This window comes from Pantherophis guttatus, chromosome 1 (genome assembly GCF_059756535.1).
Source record: "Pantherophis guttatus breed Tessera chromosome 1, ASM5975653v1, whole genome shotgun sequence".
In the NCBI taxonomy this organism is placed as follows: Eukaryota; Metazoa; Chordata; class Lepidosauria; order Squamata; family Colubridae; genus Pantherophis; species Pantherophis guttatus.
This window is the reverse complement of record NC_142063.1, coordinates 275,155,557-275,176,555: the sequence shown is the minus strand read 5'-3', so window position 1 is coordinate 275,176,555 and position 20,999 is coordinate 275,155,557. Positions and strand designations below refer to the sequence as shown.

Genomic DNA, 20,999 nt, shown 5'->3' with positions numbered 1-20,999 from the left:
CTAAAAACTTCCTACTCAATATCTTGGGGGAAACTTCAACTGGGCATGAATCACATGTCTATAAACTTGGATCTATATTTTTTTTCTATGTAGGATAAAAGTCTCCTGAAAGTGACATTAGACCACACAGCTTCTTTAAATGGTGACTTGGAACTTAGCAAACTATTCTTCTGGCACTTACCTGGCATATAAAACCGGTTGATGAGCACTGCCGTACCCAGAGACTGAATTTCCGTTTTTTTCTCTTACGTAATTCTCGCTCTGTGCAGGTGGCAATGAAAACTGGATCTTCATCAATCAGAGGCTCATGGAGTACCTAAAGTCATAATATGCTAATGTTATTTGGTCTTAGGTCATGAAACCATTTTTAGAAATCCTCTTAAGCATGCCAAAATTGAATCAATCTCTTATACAAGTGGTGGTCTACCCAATTTAATGGATTAGAAAGTAACCCATATATATATATATCCTCCCCTATTTTTCACCCATCAAATATGTACTGTAATAATGGGCCTCAATTCTCATATTAAATATTCCATGAAACAAAGAAGCTAGTGAACAATGTCTAGAAAAAACATCAACCAGGTATTATAAATTATCTTAATCACAAGTCTTGTTGAAGTGTATCTCCGATTGCTGAATACATATTCTAATTATGTAGATTAGAACATTCAATTGTGGTATCTGTCCATGTCATCTTAAGAACAAAAAATTCACCATCGTAAATTGCAGTGTTTTCTTTGGCACTGACAAATTGGAGAATGCTTATAATGAACTTGATTCCTCCAGAAGACTCATCTTGGTAATTGTAATTCCCATCAGAATGTTAAACTTTGCCAAGTGAATGGTGGTTTTTGCCAATTGTGTTGTACTTCTCCTGATGATGCCAAGAGCATCAAAACTATCAAATGAGCATTTAAAAAAGGAAACGAAAGGTTATCCAGTCAAACAATGGACTGTTTTGATAGAAGAGAATATATGTAGCTCAGGATTTATTTATTTATTTATTATTCCAATTTATATACCCCACTTCTCCCGAAGGACTCAGGGCGGTGTACAGCCAAAAGTAAAAGCACACAAATATAAAATTTAAAAACAATTTAAAAGCATATTAAATAATTTGGCCCAGCTACTCAAATAAAACACGCATTTTAAAATTTTAAAAAATTAAAAAAGTTTAAAAATTAGGCCAGCCCGGCTTGTTGGAATAAAAACATTTTGAGGGCACAGTGAAAGGTGCGCAAGTCGGGAATCCTCCGTATCCTGGAGGGCAGTTTGTTCCAGAGGGCAGGTGCCCCACAGAGAAGGCTCTCCCCCTGGGGATCGCCAGTCAACATTGTTTGACCGATGGCACCCGGAGGAGCCCCTCTATGTGGGAGCGTACTGGCCGGTGGGAGACTATTGGTAGCAGCAGGTGGTCTTGTAAGTACCCAGGTCCTAAACCATGGAGCGCTCTGAAGATGGTAACCAACACCTTGAATCGCACCCAAAAGACCACCGGTAGCCAGTGCAGCTCGCGCAGGACAGGTGTTACATAGGAGCGCCATGTCGCTCCCACAATCACCCGCGCGGCCACACTCTGGACCAGTTGGAGCCTCCGGCTGCTCTTCAAACAGAGCCCCATGTAGAGAGCATTACAGTAGTCCAGGCGGGAAGTGACAAGGGCATGAGTGACCGTGCGCAAGGAGTCCCGGTCGAGAAAGGGACGCAACTGGCGAATCAGGCGAACCTGATAGAAGGCCCCCCTGGCCACAACCATCACATGCTCTTCTAAGGACAGCCATGCGTCCAGGTTGCTCGCAACCCAAGTTGCGAGCCCTCTCCGTGGGGGCCAACGACTCGCCCCCAATAGTCAGCGATGGCATAAACTGGCTATACCGGGACACCGGGAGCCACAGCCACTCAGTCTTGGAAGGATTGAGTCTGAGCCTGTTCCTCTCCATCCAGATCCGCACAGCCTCCAGGCACCGGGACATCACGTCAAGGGCATCACTGGGGTGGTCCAGGGTGGAGATGTACAGCTGAGTATCATCAGCATACTGATGGATGAACTGTGGAGTCCTTAGCGCTCTCTTGGTTGTTTGCAGATATTTCATTACCCAACTAGGTAACACTATCAGTGCAAGAGACGTGTGGGGGTTTATCTACAGTAACTTGGCCCTCCAGTGTTTGATGGGGGCATGGGTTTTCCCCCCCTTGGTAGTTCCTCAATTAGGGTATTGTTTTCTGCTTCTTTGCCTGATATTAATCCTTGTTTATTTGAGTGTTGGTCTTTTTGTTTCCTTCTTAGCTTTTTTATGCATATGGAATGGTAAAAAGAATTGAGGATGGAGGAAGCAGGTACTATAAATTAATAAGAGTTCTTTTCTGAAGTAATGTTATTGTGGTTCTATTTACATTAGGTAATTAGGTGTAATGTAGTCTATGTCAGTATTTTAGCACATCCTTTAAATCCCATTATGCAAAACCACACTGCCATTTGTCCTGGTTTTTTGCTTTTGGTTTTTTTGAAGAGTATTTTGAGATGAGCATGGAGCGTCTCATGGAAATGGGTACCATGAATTACAATCTGATTTTTAAGTGGAAAAGGGCACAGTGGGTTTTTTAATTTTTCCATTGTCAATAGCTGACTTTTATAAAATTTTGGAGTAATCTGAATGTAGGCAATTTTTTTTTCAGATGAGGGTTTCTGTATTAGGACAGATGTTGGCCATGGGAAAAAATTAATTAGGGTGGAAGGATCTAGAGATAGGTAAATAGAGCAACCTGTAAGTCATTGAACAGTTAAAAGGTGATGGTAGTCCTTATTTTAAATAAAACATGAGTGAGTCTATAGATGACCTGTATATCCCCGCCCAAAAAAGCTATAGATCATCATCAAACCATTTATTTGTTTAAGAATATTTTAACTAACAAACCCAGGTATCTCAGTAAGTAAGTTAAAAGAGATCATGGCAGCTATTTTAGTCAGGATAGATTTATGTGTTTATTTTAAAGATTTATGTGGCTGCCCATCCTAAGGAACCATAAAACCAAAAAATAAAACAGTCATAAAACAATAAAAAATAATGAAATAACAAACCAAAATTTACATTTAAAATAATGTTGGACACTTCCAATTCTACACCAGTCATTATTAGACTATATGCTCCCAAGTAGAAGAAAATGCAGAATAACTAAAATAATACTCGATAATTAAGTAGCAGCAGTTCCCACTTAAAAATAATAAATAAAAGCTCATAATATAGTTGCCCTGGATACAGACAAGTGTATGCTTTAACCCAGCTCTCTATGAATGCTAGTAGACATTTGTTAGGATTTGAAGTAAAAGTTGGGTTTTTTAAAGAAAGATGTGGGATAGGAAAGCTTCATTTCTACCTAAACTATAAGAGAGAGAAAGAGAGAGAGAGAAATTACTAGGAAACTCCTTTTTGCCCCCTAAAGACAGAGACACATTTAGTTAACAACAGGCAAGTGGTGGCATAAGAATACCTTATATCACTAGGCTTGAAATTTTGGGCTTAGACAATTTAGAACTATGCCGCCTTCGGTCTGACCTAAGTGTAGTACACAAAATTAATTGCTACACCGTCCTACCTGTCAATGATTTCTTCAGCTTCAACCGCAATAATACACGAGCACACAATAGATGCAAACTTAAGGAAAACCGCTCCAAACTCGATTGCAGAAAATACGACTTCAGCAACAGAGTGGTCAATACCTGGAATGCACTACCTGACTCTGTGGTTTCTTCCCCAAACTTTAACCTTAGACTGTCTACTGTTGACCTCACCCCATTCCTAAGAGGTCCTGTCCTAATGTCCCCATTTATTTGTATCCATTTCCTGTATTCATAATCATGTTTATACTTATATCAGTTATCTTATACCTGTTTGACAAATAAATAAATAAATTCTTCTTCTTATTATTATTATTATTATTATTATTATTAACAACAACAACAACAACAACAACAACAACAACAACAACAACAGTATGGCACGTGAATGATTAATAATAACAGTATGGCATGTGAAGACTCCTTCCCCATCTATCAGGGTAGGATCCATAGGTAGAAAGAGATGATGCCACAGGCAATGAATAATAGATCCATTCTGTGTACTACTTTCCCATATTCTGAATTGGAAACCTGGAACTCCCTCTCACATGATACAAGCCTCCCCCCACCCCTTGCAAAAAAGCTGCAGGCTATCCTATCAATTCAATAAATAAATATTGAATGTTTTAATTCCCACATTCCAACATGCTATACGTAACACAATATTTATTCCAGCAACTGCCTTTTGTCATTAGGAAAAGCACTAAATGCCATGCTGTTTATTTTGGCTCTCTTCAGTGTTTTATGCATCACTGTAAAATAATAGTCACACTTGGTACATCAGGAAATAAATTCAATAACCAAAACACTGTCAACAGAACGTGGTGCCAAACCTAAAGGGTTCTGAATAATTCATTCAAAATCAGTATTAAACCACACCTAGAAGGCTACTTTAGCATTTTCTTGTCTGTATCCTTCCATTAGTCTGAAAGAGAAGCTAGCCAAGAGGCAACACCAGTTGAAAAGCTGTAGCTGTTTTCCAGGTACAGTCAATTACAAATTCATGGAAAGTATCAGATGTTCTAAAAATTGTTTAACATTGTACAGTTCTTATTCAAAGGGTGTCCATAGACAAAAGAATATTCACAGCAAAAGAAAATGAACTAAAAGGATATTCATTCCGATTATCCAAAAGGCAGAATTAGAGATTAGAGGCTCAAGCTTTTGAGTGTTTCATATACAATGCATTGACCTGTGTGTTATTTGAAGTCTCGCTTGGTTGCCATAATCTAGAGCAGGGGTGGGGAACTGAACAGGAACCATGGTGGCTCAGGAATTCTGGGAGTTGAAGTCCACAGGTCATAAAGGGGCCATAGTTCCCCATTCCTGATCTAGAAGAATCCAAATGCTGAATCGATACCAGTGAAAAATGTTGACTTAAATCAGCGGGTTTGTTGCATGGTATCTTACTACAATGATCTAGGTTATGGCATTGATTGGTTTTTATCAGTCACAGAATCAAAGCAGAAATTATTGAGACTTTCAGATTTGAGTTGGAGAAATTGAGACATCTGCAGTAAAGGGTCATAGCAAAATAATGTTGGCAGTAAAGGGTTACAGTATCTAGAGATCATCCAGATTTTTGCAGCCCAAATCTGGTAACGCTATGTATGATATGTTTATGCAAATGTCCAGGCAAAGTACGCAGAAGGAAGAGCTGCTGCTACCATAATTTCTATTGGGGCTACCATCATCCTGTAGTAGCTATTTGAAGTAGCTCTTTGATACTAATAAGACTTTGCTCCTGAAGAAACTTGTACTTCTTATATGGGGAGTGGGGGAGGACCTCTCAGTCCTGCATTTTAAAGAAAACTTTTATAAAATTATCAATATTACATCATATGTAATATGGTGGTGCAGTGGTCTAAACTACTGTTAAAGTAGTATTTAGCTGCCAGCTGCCTGCAATTACTGCGAGTTCAATTCTCACCAGGCTCAAGGTTGACTCAGCCTTCCATCCTTCCGAGGTAGGTAAAATGAGGACCCGGTTTGTGGGGGCAATAAGCTGACTTTGTATAAAATAGAACACCACTTAGGGGGGGCCAAAAGCCCTACTAAGCAGGTATATACAAAAGTATGAAGGCTATTGCTTAAAAGCATTGTAAGCCGCCCTGAGTCTTCAGAGAAGGGCAGCATATAAATCAAACTAATAAATAAATAAATAAATAAATAAATAAATAAATAAATAAATAAATAAATAAATAAATAAATATTGAAAATGACATAGAGTCAGGAATGAAGCTGTTCATGGTCATTAAATTAGCAACATATTTAATATAGCTTTTTCTCTAATAAATTTTTGGAAAAGTGATCCGTGCCACGGCCCAGGCCGCTTAGACCATGGGTGTCAAATCTGATTGCGTCACATGACATATTGTGTTATTTTTTTGCCTTTGTGGAGCCAGAGTGGGCGTGGCCTGAACGTGACACATCCGGCCCACAAGCTGCCAGTTTGACACCACTGCCTTAGACTTTGAATCTGATTCTTAAGAAGCTGTTCCAGCTGACCTAATGGAATATCAACCTCAGGAGAGATAAAGTCAAGAATCACATGATCAAAATAGACATTACCTGAGCAGCTGGATTGGTCAGGTGAGGATGATGTAAGACCACCCAACTCCCATACCCAGTTAATAGAATGGAGAACAGATGAGAGGTGTTTGTTGAGGCTTCTTGTAAAGTAAGGGAGTAAATCTCATGATTAATGACAAATGGCTGTACACTGATTCAGGAGGTAGTTCTGAACCCTGTTCCTTTGCTGGAAGCAATTTCTGATCTCTGGCTCTTGCATGATATTTGTGGGGTTTCTGCTTGTGAAATTCTGACTTCTGGACTGGCTAACAACCCTGACTCCGCTCTTCGAATCTTTGACTGACTTTGGGGCTATTCTTCTGTATGCTCCTGTTAAAACAAAACTTCAGACAAAGGTCTGATAGAGACTCTGTTTTGCTTTGCATGCTTTAACTGTCATCTTTTTGACATTGAGTAAACCATGAACTACCATAGTAATTATCTGTGAATCAGTAATTGAAACCAGAAGCAGGACTCTACTAGGTTTCTAATTTGTTGCCTCCATTGACAAACATATCTCTCCCCTTATATTCTCTTTTTTTTATTTTTTTTATTTTTTTTTATTTGATTTATATGCCGCCCTTCTCCGGAGACTCAGGGCGGCTTACAATGTGCTAAGCAATAGCCTTCATCCTTTTGTATATTTTATACAAAGTCAGCTTATTGCCCCCACAGTCTGGGTCCTCAATTTACCTACCTTAGAAAGGATGGAAGGCTGAGTCAACCTTGAGCCTGGCGAGAACCTGCAGTAATTGCAGGCAGCTGGTCTTAATAACAGGGTGCTTTAGACCACTGTACTACAGTACAGGCTCTTCAACAATACAAATGACTTCTTAAATGAAAACCATCTTTTTCTTATGCTACCCCTGAGTTCAAGAGGGTATGTATGACTCTTCTTGCATCAACAAAATAGCTACCAAGTCATACCACTAACTTTCAGAGCAATCATCTGAGAACAGTAGTTGCACTCTAGTGTGTTGGACTTCAATTCCATCATCTCAGAGTCATTGGCTGTACAGGATAGAGATGATGAGAACTGAAGTCTGTAAATTGGGAGACAGCATGTCGTAGAGTCTAATTCAAAGCATATTTTTAATTTAATATGTTGGTTGTACTAGAAAAAAAAGAGTATGATGGGATATTAGGGATTTCATAACTTCAAATTAGTTTAACAGCTAATTATAAAAAGAAATAATATAGTTAGAAGACCGATGCTGAATTAGGTATTTGTGTGATTTATGGCCATCAAAATTAAAATCTGTAGCTCCCACCAACTAATTATTTTGGTGAGGGTTATCCTGTTTATTCTGGTTTCATCTTAATTACATTACAGGGATTAGTCAACCATTTTACAAAAAATAAACATAAGAATTTTAAACCTTAAGAGGGAGGCACATTAGTAATCAAATTATATATCTGCCTAAACTCAGGTTGGATTTGCATATGCTTCATGCTGATGTGTCATTCGCAAGGCCTCCAATCTGCCAGAATTATTTCCATTTGAAGCATGAAAATGGAAGCACGAAGCAGGATTCATATCTCAAATCCATTTTAAGTATATTAGAGAAGCCTTTCAAATAACATTAGCTGGCAAATATCAGGCTCAAATACCAACTTCTTCACTTGTTGTCATCCAAATGACAACTGAAATCCAGTCAAACAGGAGGACAATGGAGAAACAGGTTGAGAAGATTAAAGTGGCCTAATTTTTTTTATTATTATTTTTAATTTGATTTATATGCCGCCCTTCTCCGGAGACTCAGGGCGGCTTACAATGCGTTAAGCAATAGCCTTCATACTTTTGTATATTTTATACAAAGTCAGCTTATTGCCCTCACAAACTAGGTCCTCATTTCACCTACCTTGGAAAGGATGGAAGGCTGAGTCAACCTTGAGCCTTGGAGAGATTCGAACCAGCAGTAAATTGCAGGCAGCTGTGTTAATAACAGGGTGCATAGACCACTGCACTATCAAGGCCCCTAATAACTTTTTTCTTAATATATCACCTGATACTTCTACCTAAGGTGGTTGACTTAATTATATCTTTCCTAATAATCATCAGGCAGGATAGGTGACTTTCTTAGTTCTTTTCTATCATATAAGCACATCTGTACAAATGCACTCACATAAGCACATTTCTTGTGGGCTTCTCAAAGCCCAAAAAGCTGGCAACAGGGAATATATAGAAAAATCCAGTGATCAGAAGTGTGTGTGTGTGTGTGTGTGTACAGGCATAAAGAATGACTCAAGAAATATTTTATTTCAATTGAGACATATGGCATGCTCAAATATGGATCTCCCTGATTTAAAGGAAACAATAAGAACTATAGGAATCAAGACCATGATGTTGAAGAAGGATACACATTATGTGACCTTGTTTGCTCTATAAGGGAAGCCATGGAGATGTTGCATTTCATTTTTGAAGTATGTAGAAGTGAGCAAGTCTTTAATAAGGTAACTTCTTCAGTCCAAATGAAATTTGGGTAGGCAGAGAGTCAGAAAGTCATTAGGAAGAAGCAACATAATTGAATCTTCATTTACAGGTTGCTTTTCATTTTGGGGAGAAACCTCCTGTATGGCAAGAGTTGGTTCTTCCAATGGCTTTCTGACTCTAACAAAGGACTTTCTGTCTACCCAAATTTTCATTTTGACTGAAGAAGTTACTTGGATGAATAATGAAACGTCTCAGTTTTAATAAACTTTGGTCCAGTTGCCATGATTTAACCTTTTCAGATATTCTGTCTCACTGCTATATCTGTACTCCTGCCGCTAACATTTATGAAGCTGAGGAGCTAAAGAAGTATGTGAAGACTGAAGTGTGAAATCACCTTATGCCCAGCCTGGATTTCATAAATGCAGAAGGAAAACTAAGCGGTTTCATCATGTCAACTGAACCCTATCTCTAAGGGATGCTCTGTTGTCAAATTCATTCCTCGGCTCTGTTTAAGAAGAACAGAAGGAGCCACTGTGGGATTTTCCAGGCCACTGGCTGTGTTTTAGCAGATGCCTGGAACTCAGAGGCCACTTTTTCAATGTAACTATATCACTCACCCTACACTGAAGGGTCCCTGGGAAGACTCAATGTGTTGTTTCTGTGTTGCTGAGACATCTCTCCACAATGGAAACATCTCCTTGTCACCCACACCATTCTACTGCAGAACATGGCTCAAGGGAAGGTGGATCCCCATAAGGCCACCATCAAGCCCATCTTCACTATTTGTACACCACTGAGAACCATAAAGGCACCTTAAAGCCTGGGTTTGATTGCCCTGAAAAAATTTAGATGTGCCCTTGAGAAACCAAACATTCAAATGCTTCCCCACGTGCTCTATTTTAATTGTGCATTCCATGCTCTTCCTTTACAGATTATGTTTTCTTGCTGATTCATTGTATGTTTTAGAGTTTTAGTGCAAGAAAGGAGTAAGATTTCTCACAACCCAGAAATCAAATCTCACCTGTGTCTGGGAAGGCTTGAAAGCAGAGTCAAAGCTATGTTGCAGAGAGTCCAGAAAGGGCTGGATTTTATAGAGACCATGTGTAGTCTGACTCGAACGAAAGGCCACAATATGGAAGTATTTAAGAATCTTCTCAAATCTTGCCTGAGTCATGATTAATGCAATGCTCTTGTTGCTATAGAAACCACTACTCCAGATGCCGAGGACCGACTCACAGTGGTGAGTGCTTGTAGATATCATATATGCAAGGAAGGCCTTGATTTCTATCAGGGTGACATCCATCCAAGCCTCATCGCTGCCAAACCGTTCCTGGTATTTCTTGGCATACATGTTGGTTTGAATCACCATGTTCTTTAGCACATTATCAGGAACAAAGAGTTGGAAGAAGTCCATGGCACTGGAAGCGGGTGGCATTTTGCGAGTTGGACCTAAAGGGGGGAAAATGTAGAAATGAAGCTCATTTTTCCAAACATTTCAGAATATTCGCAATGAAGCAGTACCCTGAAACAGTATAATTAGGCTACTTAGTCCATCTCACTCAATGAAGCACTGTTTTCTATAGTTTGTTTCTTAATTGGTACTCAGAGTTATATTATACCCATTGTTAAGAGGATAAGGCAGTTCGTGTCTACTGTCAAGATTCGAAACATCTGCCTAATTATTACTGTCCTTCTATTGTAGGAAGGAAATGCTACTGATATCCAAAACTAATTTAATCAGAAGTGTACATGTAGTCATTTTTTGGGTCAAATTATTAACTCTTTTAAGAGAAAGTCTCCTTTCCCATTAGATTAACATTGAACCAATTTCATTAAAAATGCATTTAGTTGTGATCTAACAGGTATTTCTATGGAGTATAAATAAGAATGATTAAAAATATAAAATAACATCTTTATTAAATTGGAAATAGTTTATTGATAATATTTCACAAAATAATCTATCATTTCTATAAACTATTAATGTACTTAATGTATTTTTTTTGAGTAAAAGTAACCAGAATCTCTTATCCAATGGTATATTTTTGAATTGATTCAAAGAAGGAAAGAAATCAAGGGGACAATATAGATATTTTTTTTAATTCAAGAATTTCTGGTGAAAGAACTTTTCCTGCTCTTTGACTTTTTTCTATATTTAGCTGAACTGCTGCTTGCCTGTTGAAGATCCCAAATGAGAAAAGTGCCCTTAAGTCTCATTTCCAAGCAATGAATTATTTAAATTTCAATTTATAACTTGCAAATTATTATCTAATGCTACATCTCTTAATTGTTTCCAACAAGGTTCACACTAAAATACAGTCTGAGTTTCATACTTTTATTACCGAATATTGTTGTTTTTAAAAAAGGTAGGTTTGCATTATTGGAAAGAAATACATAAGATGTTAATAAAGATATCTTACTGAACTCTTTTCATAGATTTCCTTTATACTTTGAGAGAAAGGATCATAAGAGATAAGTAGATAAGCATCTGTAATCAGTTTTGCACAGTAAATCTTGAAGTAAGAGAAGCCTGATGAAAAATGTGAAAAAAGCAGAGTCAAGAGATCAGCTCAGTGGAATCAAACTTAATATGAGAGTGAAAATGGTCACTCAGTTCTCTTAATAATTCTACATTTTTCTAGGCAACTATAATCTGGTCATAAGGCAGTTAAGTAAACTGGCTTATTTAGGCATCAGTGATTTTTACAGTGATTTCACTTTAAGCAAAGCAATACATTAAGCCTGAGTTCCAAAGACTTCTGGACTCATTATCTTTCTTCCTAATACCAGTGGCTTTGTATTTGGTCATTTCCACATTATTTTTCTGAGGTCCATAAGAAGCTTTGAAGAAACTTCAAATGAAGCAATTCATTAAGCTGTCTCATGAAGCGACACAGTCCTTTTTCTTTCAAGGGAGAAATAATCTCTTCTTAAAACTTTCTATCTATTGATTAGATTGGACACTATTTGTCTGAAATGGTATAAGGTTTCCTGCCTGAGTAGGGGGTTGGACTAGAAGACCTCCAAGGTCCCTTCCAACTCTGTTCTATTTTTTGTATGTACTTGAAAGATTTGTATCACTTACAATTTAGCTTACTTATTATGAAATAAATTCAGTTCCTTTACTTCAGAATGGGAGTATGTGGGTGGGAAAATTGGCCCTGCAGATTTTGCTGAACTACAGACTTTAACATTTGTTATCACTACCACTAATCAATGAATGATGTTACTGGGATCTGTAGCTCAACAACATCTGGAGAGCCACAAGTTATACAAGTTCTGTATATTGAAAAAGAGCTAATATTTATTAAAACATGAAAACACAATTTGGTAATGGGAAGCATAAAATCATTTTCCCCCATTTTTGTTTAAATGTATTTTTAATAGCTCAACGAAATGCCATTCTTTTCTGAGAAATGATTATGATGGTAGTTCTTATTTGCATCACAGATATGTTTTCTTCATACAAGCATTATCAATTTATTTGCAAAAGATGTTTCTCTTGTGCAATAAAATGTGAATATGAATGATCCATCCAGCCATGGATGCCACAAAATCCATGGGAGAAAACGCCCAAGGAAGACTTCCTCTTCCCTGTCCCAAAGCTCATGGAATGATAACCTGATACCGTGGAGCAAAAATATATCTCCAAAATGTTGCCTTTGATGTCCACCAGGCTCCTTGCCCCATCTGACTTTTTTAAAAAATACTTTAGTATCATCATCATCATCATCATCCATCGTTTGGTACAATGCAGTTAAATTGGTATTAATCTGCAAAGCAAATTCCCAGCTTCTCTGCTTATACTGTTCTCTTGCAATGCCTTTGAATCCCAGAAAGATCTCATATTTCTGCATTGGTGGCAGAGAGTAGGAAGCAAGTTAACTCTTAGCAAATGGATGTTTTATAACTAGCCAAGATCACTGTTATAACCACTTTATGAATAGGCAAGTGCAGTGAGGACCATTCCTCCTGGAAGTCTGACCAATACAGAATATAGTGAAACTTTAACAAAGCTTTGACTGACAAATGATATTTGTCTTCTTAGCAGCACTGTCGAACTGCTGACTCATAGCCAGCCTGTGATCAACTCTAATTCTAAAATCCTTTTCACGTTTATTATCAAGCAAGGCATCAAGTCTGGATGAAGCTTTGAATTGGGGGATTTGGTTTGAAATTCCAATCCACGGTGTTGTAGCATCTTTCATTTTCTCTATTTTGCCACAGCACTGACAAACAGGCCAGTAATGATGGTGCCTTCTCATTTGTCTTCCCCAGTGGTTTGTCTCTGCCTATCTGAAAGGACAGGCACAGCTGATACTGGATCGTGATTATTTGTTGAAAAATAAGACGACAGCTATTGCAGATTTGCACATACATACAGCCTAAACCATAAATAATCATAAGCATATATCAACCTTTTTTCCAGGCCAATATCAAGATCAGAGTCCAACTCTGAGCAAACTCAAATGACTTTTTCTGCCTAATAGTGAGAATATTTATCACAGTGGTCCTGCAGTAATCCTTTGATCTGTCCTTCTCAGCAAAGACTGGGTCTCCTTGAGCAGAGTATACAGGGGGGTGACAGCAAATGCAATAAGGATGACAAATTTACATACCGTATTTTTTAGAGTATAAGACGCTCCAGACTATAAGATGCACCTACCTTTTTTGGTGAGGAAAACAAGAAAAAGAAATCTGCTCCTGCCTCCCAGCAATTTTGCCTCGTTGCAGCAAACAGCAAATAGCCTGCTTTACTTTCATTTTTGTTTTCAGCCTAGCTTGATTAGCACAAGAAAAAAAAATCTGCTTCCAGCAATTTACCTCCTTGCAGCAAGCAGCAGAGGCCCGAGCAAAACATCTGAGAGCAAAACAGCTGAGAGTCAGGAGGCCGATCCAATCAACTTGTGCTAATTAGACTGTGCTGAAGCTGAAACGAGTTGTTTCTTCTTGCTGTTTGCTGCAAGGAGGTAAACTGCTGGGAGGCAGAGGCCAAAGGGTGGGGGCCAGTGGGTGGGCAGGGCTACATTTGGTGTATAAGACGCATTTATATTTTCACCCTCTTTTAGGGGAGAAAAAGGTGCGTCTTATATGGTAGTTTTGTCATCCAAATCTTAATAGGGATTCTTAATATGGATTCTCACCAATGTTTTATGTTCATCTTCCTCCAATGCTCTAGCATTGGAGGGGTGTCAAATTCGCAGCCTGTGGGCTGGATGCATCATGCACTGGCTACCCCCGGTTTAGTGAAGGTAGGAAAAGTTGCGATATGTCATGTGACAATGTGTCACACGAGAGTTGGACACCCTTGTTCTAGCATCTCTTTATGTGTTTCATCTCCCAGAGCTGCTGCTACCAAGGAACATCCAAAGATTGGCAAGGGGAGAAGCCATAAAGGGGCAATACAATCTAAAGCAGGGGTGTCAAACTCACGACGACATGTTGTCATCACGTGACGTGTCGCAACTTTCCCTCCCTTTGCTAAAATGGGGATGGGGGTGGCCAGCGTGTGATGCATCTTGCCCGTGGTTTGCGAGTTTGACATCCCTGATCTAAAGCCTCATACTCCTCTGAAACCTACAGAGTCCATCAGGTGCTTGAGGCAAGCTGATCTAACAGGTGGAGTGACCCAGCCAGCCAAAAGGTAATTCGATAATGACCTGACCACAGCAATAGATTGGACAACGTCTTCTAAAATCAGATCATGTTTGCTCTGAAACAAAACAGACATAAAATGCAGCTCCTGGTATGTAAATGTTCACCAACGATGACCTGGGACAGTTCCATAGTTGCCATGGAAGCCACAAACTCTTGAGCCACCGTTCCTCACTAAATTGCAGTGCCCACTACCCATCTCTGAATTGGCAAAAGAAACTCTACCAGCATGGGATTTGCTGTTTCCATTGTTGATCTCGGTTACTTGACATCCCTCCACAATGATTCAATAAAGTTCCAGATTAGTGGGACGCACAAGAGGAATATGGGATGCTCAGATAAAGATACTGTATATTGCAGTCAGTGTGTGGCTCCTTTGATACCAAAAATTGTCCTCCAGTTAAAATACCAGCACCCACTGCAACACACCCAAGCATTTTGGAATTAAGTACTTTACTCCATAAAGAATACTTGAGATAGTATTGTCAGATCAAACACCGTGGTTCTATGAAATATCTCTAAAATTAGAGACCCACATATGCTCCTCCCGGATGCATTTTCAAGGGCCTCCAATTTTCAAATCTCTTTTGGCTGAACTTGGAAAAAAATCATGCAAGAAAAGCTATGTGTTGTTCTGCCCCAGCTTTGGATTCCCAGAGAATGTGACACACACCAAGCTTCGCAAACACTGTTTAATTCCAAACAAACCCCTTTCAAGGATGCAGGCTTCCCATGCAAAGGGTCCTTATCAAAGTTATTAAGAACAAAATCCGACAAAGGTTGGCAACCAGCCCAGAAAACCAGATATGAGAAGTCGCTCATTCTCCAAGATGCTCTGTAGTAATGAGACGTTGTTTCTAGCAAGAAAGCACTAGCTGCGTGCGACTTAAATAGGCTAAGGGAGTGGCCAATTATCCTGAAGCCCTACTCTCGAGTAGACCTCCTCCTCCTGAGTAGCCACTCCTGCCTTTTGGCAGCCCTGCATGCTCGAGCATTGAGGAGAGGCTCCTCCACTTCGCTCTCTCCACTGGAAGGAGCCTCTGGAGGTTCTGAAGCCCTGGCTGAGTCTCTGCCTCTGGCATCACATCCTCTTCAGCCTCCTCACTGTCCGACGCGAGCACCGGCTGTGCAGGCTGCTGGCGCGACACCACACCAGCCTCCTTGTCATTGGGATCAGCCACGATCTCCGCAGGCCGCTGGCGGGCCACAACATGTGTTCAAATCATCGAACAAGGAAACCAGACACTAAAAGAAAACCATACTTCTTATAAAAGAAAACCTTGAATGCACGTGTACACACACACACACACACACACACACACTATGAAGTCAGTCTCAGAATTCAGGAAGGGACATGACAAGAATTTAATATGAATGTATTTTTAATGCTGCATTCTGATCTGATAAACAAGAGTCTCACTGCTGTAGTCTTGCTAGTTTCAGTCTGCGGAGGCAAATTGATGGGTGGGGGAGAGAGCAATTGGCACATTCAGTTTGCCAACTGAACTGCACTGAATGCAATGCATTCTAGGCAGTTTGGAAAGCTACACACTCACATAGCAAAACAATCAATCCAATGCTGAACTGTCTAGTTTTGCAAATGTCTTCCAAACAATAGATTATTTCACAGATTCCTTGCTACTTACTCAGTTAATCTATGTTTATGAAAAACAAATTCGCAGCCTTTTAATTTTTTCCTGTAGTGAAATATAGAAAATCACAATACCGTTTTGGACAATTACATTTTTGAACAAGTTTGGAAATATGGAAATATAGAAAATTACAATACCCTTGGGGGTGAGGGGTATAGTATTATATGGTTAAAAAAGTGGGGGCTGAATATATTATAGGATTGAGAGGAGGAGGAGGAGGAGGAGGAGGACGAAAGAAGAAGAAGAAGAAGAAGAAGAAGCTCTTGATTAGAAGAAGAAAAAATATCCAAATCACCTTCATTGTAAAATTGGTGACATGTAAAATTAATTCAGTCCTTAGCTTTTTTTATTAAATCTAGACCACATTGCTTCAGTATCTCATTGAAGAACACAAAGACTTTTCAAAAAATAGATAATAGTCTCATATTTTGAATCCATTCCTTAATATCAGGACGATAAATTTCTTTCCATTTACATAAATGTATCCTCTTTGCCATGCTAATACAAGCATTGATCAGTAGATTATAGAAGTACCCAGGAGTCCTAGTTTTTTAAATATATTAATAAAACTTACCCTCATTTTTCAGTGATAATCCTAGAAATAACAATGAAAATCTGCCCAAATAACCGAACAGACAGACAGACAGACACATTTTTCACTTCATGTGGATGAAACTAATTGGGGGGGAAAAGAAAATGAAATTATTCAACACTATTTTGGACTCCCAATTTAACATGGGGAAAAGAATTGAAGGAAAGCAGTGAAGGCCCTTTCCAAACTTATCCAAAAAATGTAATTTTTGATATGTTTGAAGGGGGAAAGAATTACAGAGATGGGTCAGTATTAACACAATAACAGTACCTGGCTGGCCTCATCCAAATAAGCAGATTTGAGACTGGTTCATACTTTCCTAGATCACAAGGGCTTAGTCTGGGAAGAAGAAACATCGAAGAATCTGATGGCAAACTGCTTCTATTTTACTGCCACAAAAACTCATGTGGACTTGACTGTGAAACTTCTAAGAGTTGATCATAACTTCAGTTTCATTAATTAAATATAATTAATCAAATAAAAGTTGTTAGATGTAAATCAACTTAAATTTAGCTTTCTTCCCCCTATCCCTTGTTTTTCTTTGCATTGCTGTCTTCTTCTTTTTAGAAGAAAATCCCTAGCATACCACTGAAAAGGACAATAGAGACCCTCAGACCCAAAAGAGTAACAGAAACCTAATCTGGTAAAAGGAAAAGTCATCCACATTTAACTTCCATTCAGGATTAAAAAGAGAAGTGAGTTAAATTCTCATCAATTCCAGCAGGATTTAGGCATAGTTTAACAATTTCAGGATTGGAATGGAACAGCAACTACTGTTGCAAACGTGTAGTCCATTTTTACAGTCAATACCTAAATCAATGTTTACATCGAGACTCCAAAATGAGAATAAAACCAATTTTTTTTGGATCATATTCAAAATTACAGGAAAAAAAAGAATAAAACAATTTTTCTTGGATTGTATCCAGACTTACTGAAAGTTTTCCATTCACAGAATTCAGAACACATATATTCATTCACCAGATCTACATCCCATTTAACCAGGGATGAAATCCAGCAGGTTCTGACAGGTTCTGGAGAACCGGTAGTGGAAATTTTGAGTAGTTCAAAGAACCAGTAAATACCACCTCTGGCTGGCCCCAGAGTGGGGTGGGAATGGAGATTTTGCAGTATCCTTCCCCTGCCACGCCCACTAAGCCACGGCCACAGAACCGGTAGTAAAAAAAATTGGATTTCACCACGGCTTTTAACTGTCTTCAAAAAAGCTGAATATCTATGAATATTACTCCTAAAGGTATTTTTTAATCCCTTCTTTCTCTTGTGTCCCAGAGTACTAATGGGTTAAATACAAAAGCTTAAGAAGACAAAAGCCCATCTTTAGGTTTTCTGGGATCTACAGTCTAATGAGTTGTTCAAAGTGATTATCTCTCTTACTTATAGAAATTTCAGCAGTTGAAAAAGTGTATGGTTAAATGTGAGATTGGGAGTATCAATAGAAAGTATGCATGATATGTTAAGGATACGCTTGGCTATATTCTAATCTTCCTATAGTAACTATAGTTTTTGCCCCATAAAAACTGATGGGTGGAGTAGGAAAACTGTCATTATGGTTAATGGGCATTTGATAGTCCATTAGCTGTTCTGTTTGGTAACCACTTCATTCACTAATAATTAAAAACATTATTTCACATTGAATTTTAAGCTAAGTAAGTACAGAATATTTCTAAAATAAACAGGCAGATAATGTGATTATAATCGTAGAAGATAAACTGAGAAATCCTCAAAATCCTTAAAGCTAAATGGGCAATATAGTACAGTAGAATTAAGAAAATAATTGTCTAATTTAAGTTGTCCTACGAGCAATGTACCATTGAAGAAAAAAGTTCTAAAATGTACTTGAAACTGCATCAATTTCAGGTTCTAACTGTTTTTTCCAAATGGGCAAAACCTCAAAAGAGCAACAGAGGTATCTGAATAGAGGAAGAGTCTAAAAGCTGTGATTTACCTACAATCTAGCAGGGAATTCTTAGTCCTACAAGCAAAAGAGTTTAATGAAAGATAGGAAAGGGTAATAATACATTTGTAGGCAATATTTTTGTGTATGCAGTCATGATTCAACTATTCGCACAATCGTTTTGTAAAAAAGTACACTGAACAAATGTGCTAGTTGAAACTAATAGTTGACCAGGGATACAACATAATGATAATGTTACCATCTTAACCACCTTTTTAAAAAACAGAAATATGGAAAAGGGAACATAAGAAACTAGAGTTATCGTTCTACCAACATATACAGGCTTTGATTTATATTTTTCCACATCATAGATCAAATCTTTACCCTGTGACCAGTGAATTTTAGGGGAAGAAATAACCCCACACTTATTTGGAGGGTTGATTGTAAGTATAACTGGCTTCTAATGGGAGCTGTGTTTGAACCCCTGTTACTGACACTCAAACAGATGCTCACCTCCCACATTTTGTACTAGTGCCTTATGGTTAGCATGATGTACATGCTGTGAAGCTGGAAACCGTGTAGTAGAACTCCAAACAATAATAAACAGAACTATTTTAGTCAGAAAGTTCGACTGCAGTTTAACAGAAGGACAGGCAACTTGATACCTGCCAGATTTTTTGGTTACAACTTGGATTACTTTGTTCTGCAACTCTGTTGGTTAGGAGAGATGGGAGCTGCAGTCTAAAATGACAATCGCCAACCTTTCCAGCTTTACGGACCGGCGTGGAGGTGGGGGAAGAAGAAATGGTTCTGCGTAAGCCTCTTGCACAAATGGAGCTGCACATGTGCGCTTGACTTCCACTTCTGTGGCCCAGTTCTCACTGGGCCACAACCCGGTAGTGGACTGCGGCCCAGGGATTGGGGCCCCCTGGTCTAAAACATCCAGAAATTATTAAGTGCCTTTGGTTTAGCATTAGGAGGATGAGAAATCTCAGATTCCTAGGCTTGCTCCTCCTCTTTTACATTAGGGACTGGCAACTTATACCTCATTAGTTACCTGTGTTCCTTAAATTCTCTTTTAGAGCCCTAAAATTTGAGGTGCATTTTCCTACCCTTCTACTAGTAAAAATGCAGAAATTATAGGTTCTAAAAGAGGCTTATAACATGGCAAAAATGTATGAAAATACTACAGAAATCCCCCTTTAAAAAACAGAAAATTGTGCCATTCAAATGTTAAATGCAACCTTTCCAACTTTGAGAAAGTTTGCCCACCTGTCTTATGTTATTGCAATGAAAGGTTAATAGGCTTTTTCTTCCATTTGAGGTAAGCTGTTGCTCTTCATGCTTCCCGATTCTAACAGATAATGAATCTGAATGGTATAATACAACCATATTTACAATTGTACAATTGCATTTTATAATCTGTGATGATTTATAAAAATAAGCCAACTTTAAATCACTATTGAACAAGCAGGTTTCCACTAGGAATTGTAGTATAAAGCTTCATAGTAAAATGAATCAGTAGTTACTAAATTCTACATCTCTCTGGAGAAACTGAGGGAGTAAAGATGCATGTAGGCTTGGCCCTCATGACAAGTGGGTTTGGCCTATCTCATTACAGTATAGCACCTAGAAGCTTTGTTATTAGATATGCAGAGATTGGAAATAATTTATTAGAAACTAAAAGAAGTGAACAAAAGAAATATCATTACATTGGATCTTCTCCCAATTTCCTGATCTCCATCTATGAAAGTATCACTTCCATTACTCTAGAGAAAATTCTTTTGGAAAGGCTGAATGAGAACATCTGAATTAATGGATTAATATTCCTGTTGCTTTCGAGTATTTTATTTTTTTTAAAAAATCCTGTCTCCCCTTGGTTATTGATATTCATGAAGTCACAAGAGTCATATAGCAATAACACTTAGACTTATATACCACTTAATACTGTGTTTCCCCGAAAATAAGACATCCCCTGATAATAAGCCCTCCTCCAAAAATAAGCCCTCCCAAAAATATTTAAATGCATTTCCTCTGCCATTTCTTCTGGTTAGGGTTAGGGAGACAGAGCTGGAAATCAGGTAAGACAGTAAGAGGAGCCCCGTCTTGCTCCATGCACCCCAAAATAATAAGACCTCCTGAAAATAAGGCCAAGCGTTTATTTCTGGGTTCAAAAAAATATAAAACAGGGGCTTATTTTTGGGGAAACGCGATAGTACTTTACAGACCTCTCTAAGTGGTTTACAGAGTCAGCCTATTGCCACCAACAATTTGAAATCTCATTTCACTGACTTCGGAAAGATGGGAGGCTGAGTCAATCTTGAGCCGAGATCGAACTGCTGACAGTCGGAGAATTAGCCTGCAATACTGCATTCTAACCACTGCGCCACCCCAGCTCTTTTATATATAGCTCAATACCATATCTAGAATGCTGAACTAGAAATTGACCATTTGGGTGATTGTTATAATCGTTATAATGCTACTCACAAGGTAGCTCTCCCTCCCTCTCTCCCTCTCTCTCCTCTCCCCCCTCTCTCCCTTTCTCTGTGTGTGGTTGTGTGTGAGCG

General features: G+C 38.6%; 1 protein-coding gene across 2 annotated transcripts in view; it reads right to left on the bottom strand.

Annotated features, from left to right (window-relative positions):
* PGBD5 (piggyBac transposable element derived 5) overlaps window positions 1–20,999 on the bottom strand; it is an 81,259-nt gene that overhangs the window by 21,212 nt on the left and 39,048 nt on the right. For both annotated transcript variants that reach the window (XM_087882943.1, XM_034428367.3), the window contains exons 2-3: window positions 9,646–10,073; window positions 182–316 (exon numbers count right to left, since the gene is read on the bottom strand). In XM_087882943.1, coding sequence (XP_087739069.1) covers window positions 182–316; window positions 9,646–10,073 — 563 coding nt within the window. The remainder of the gene's footprint in view (window positions 1–181; window positions 317–9,645; window positions 10,074–20,999) is intronic.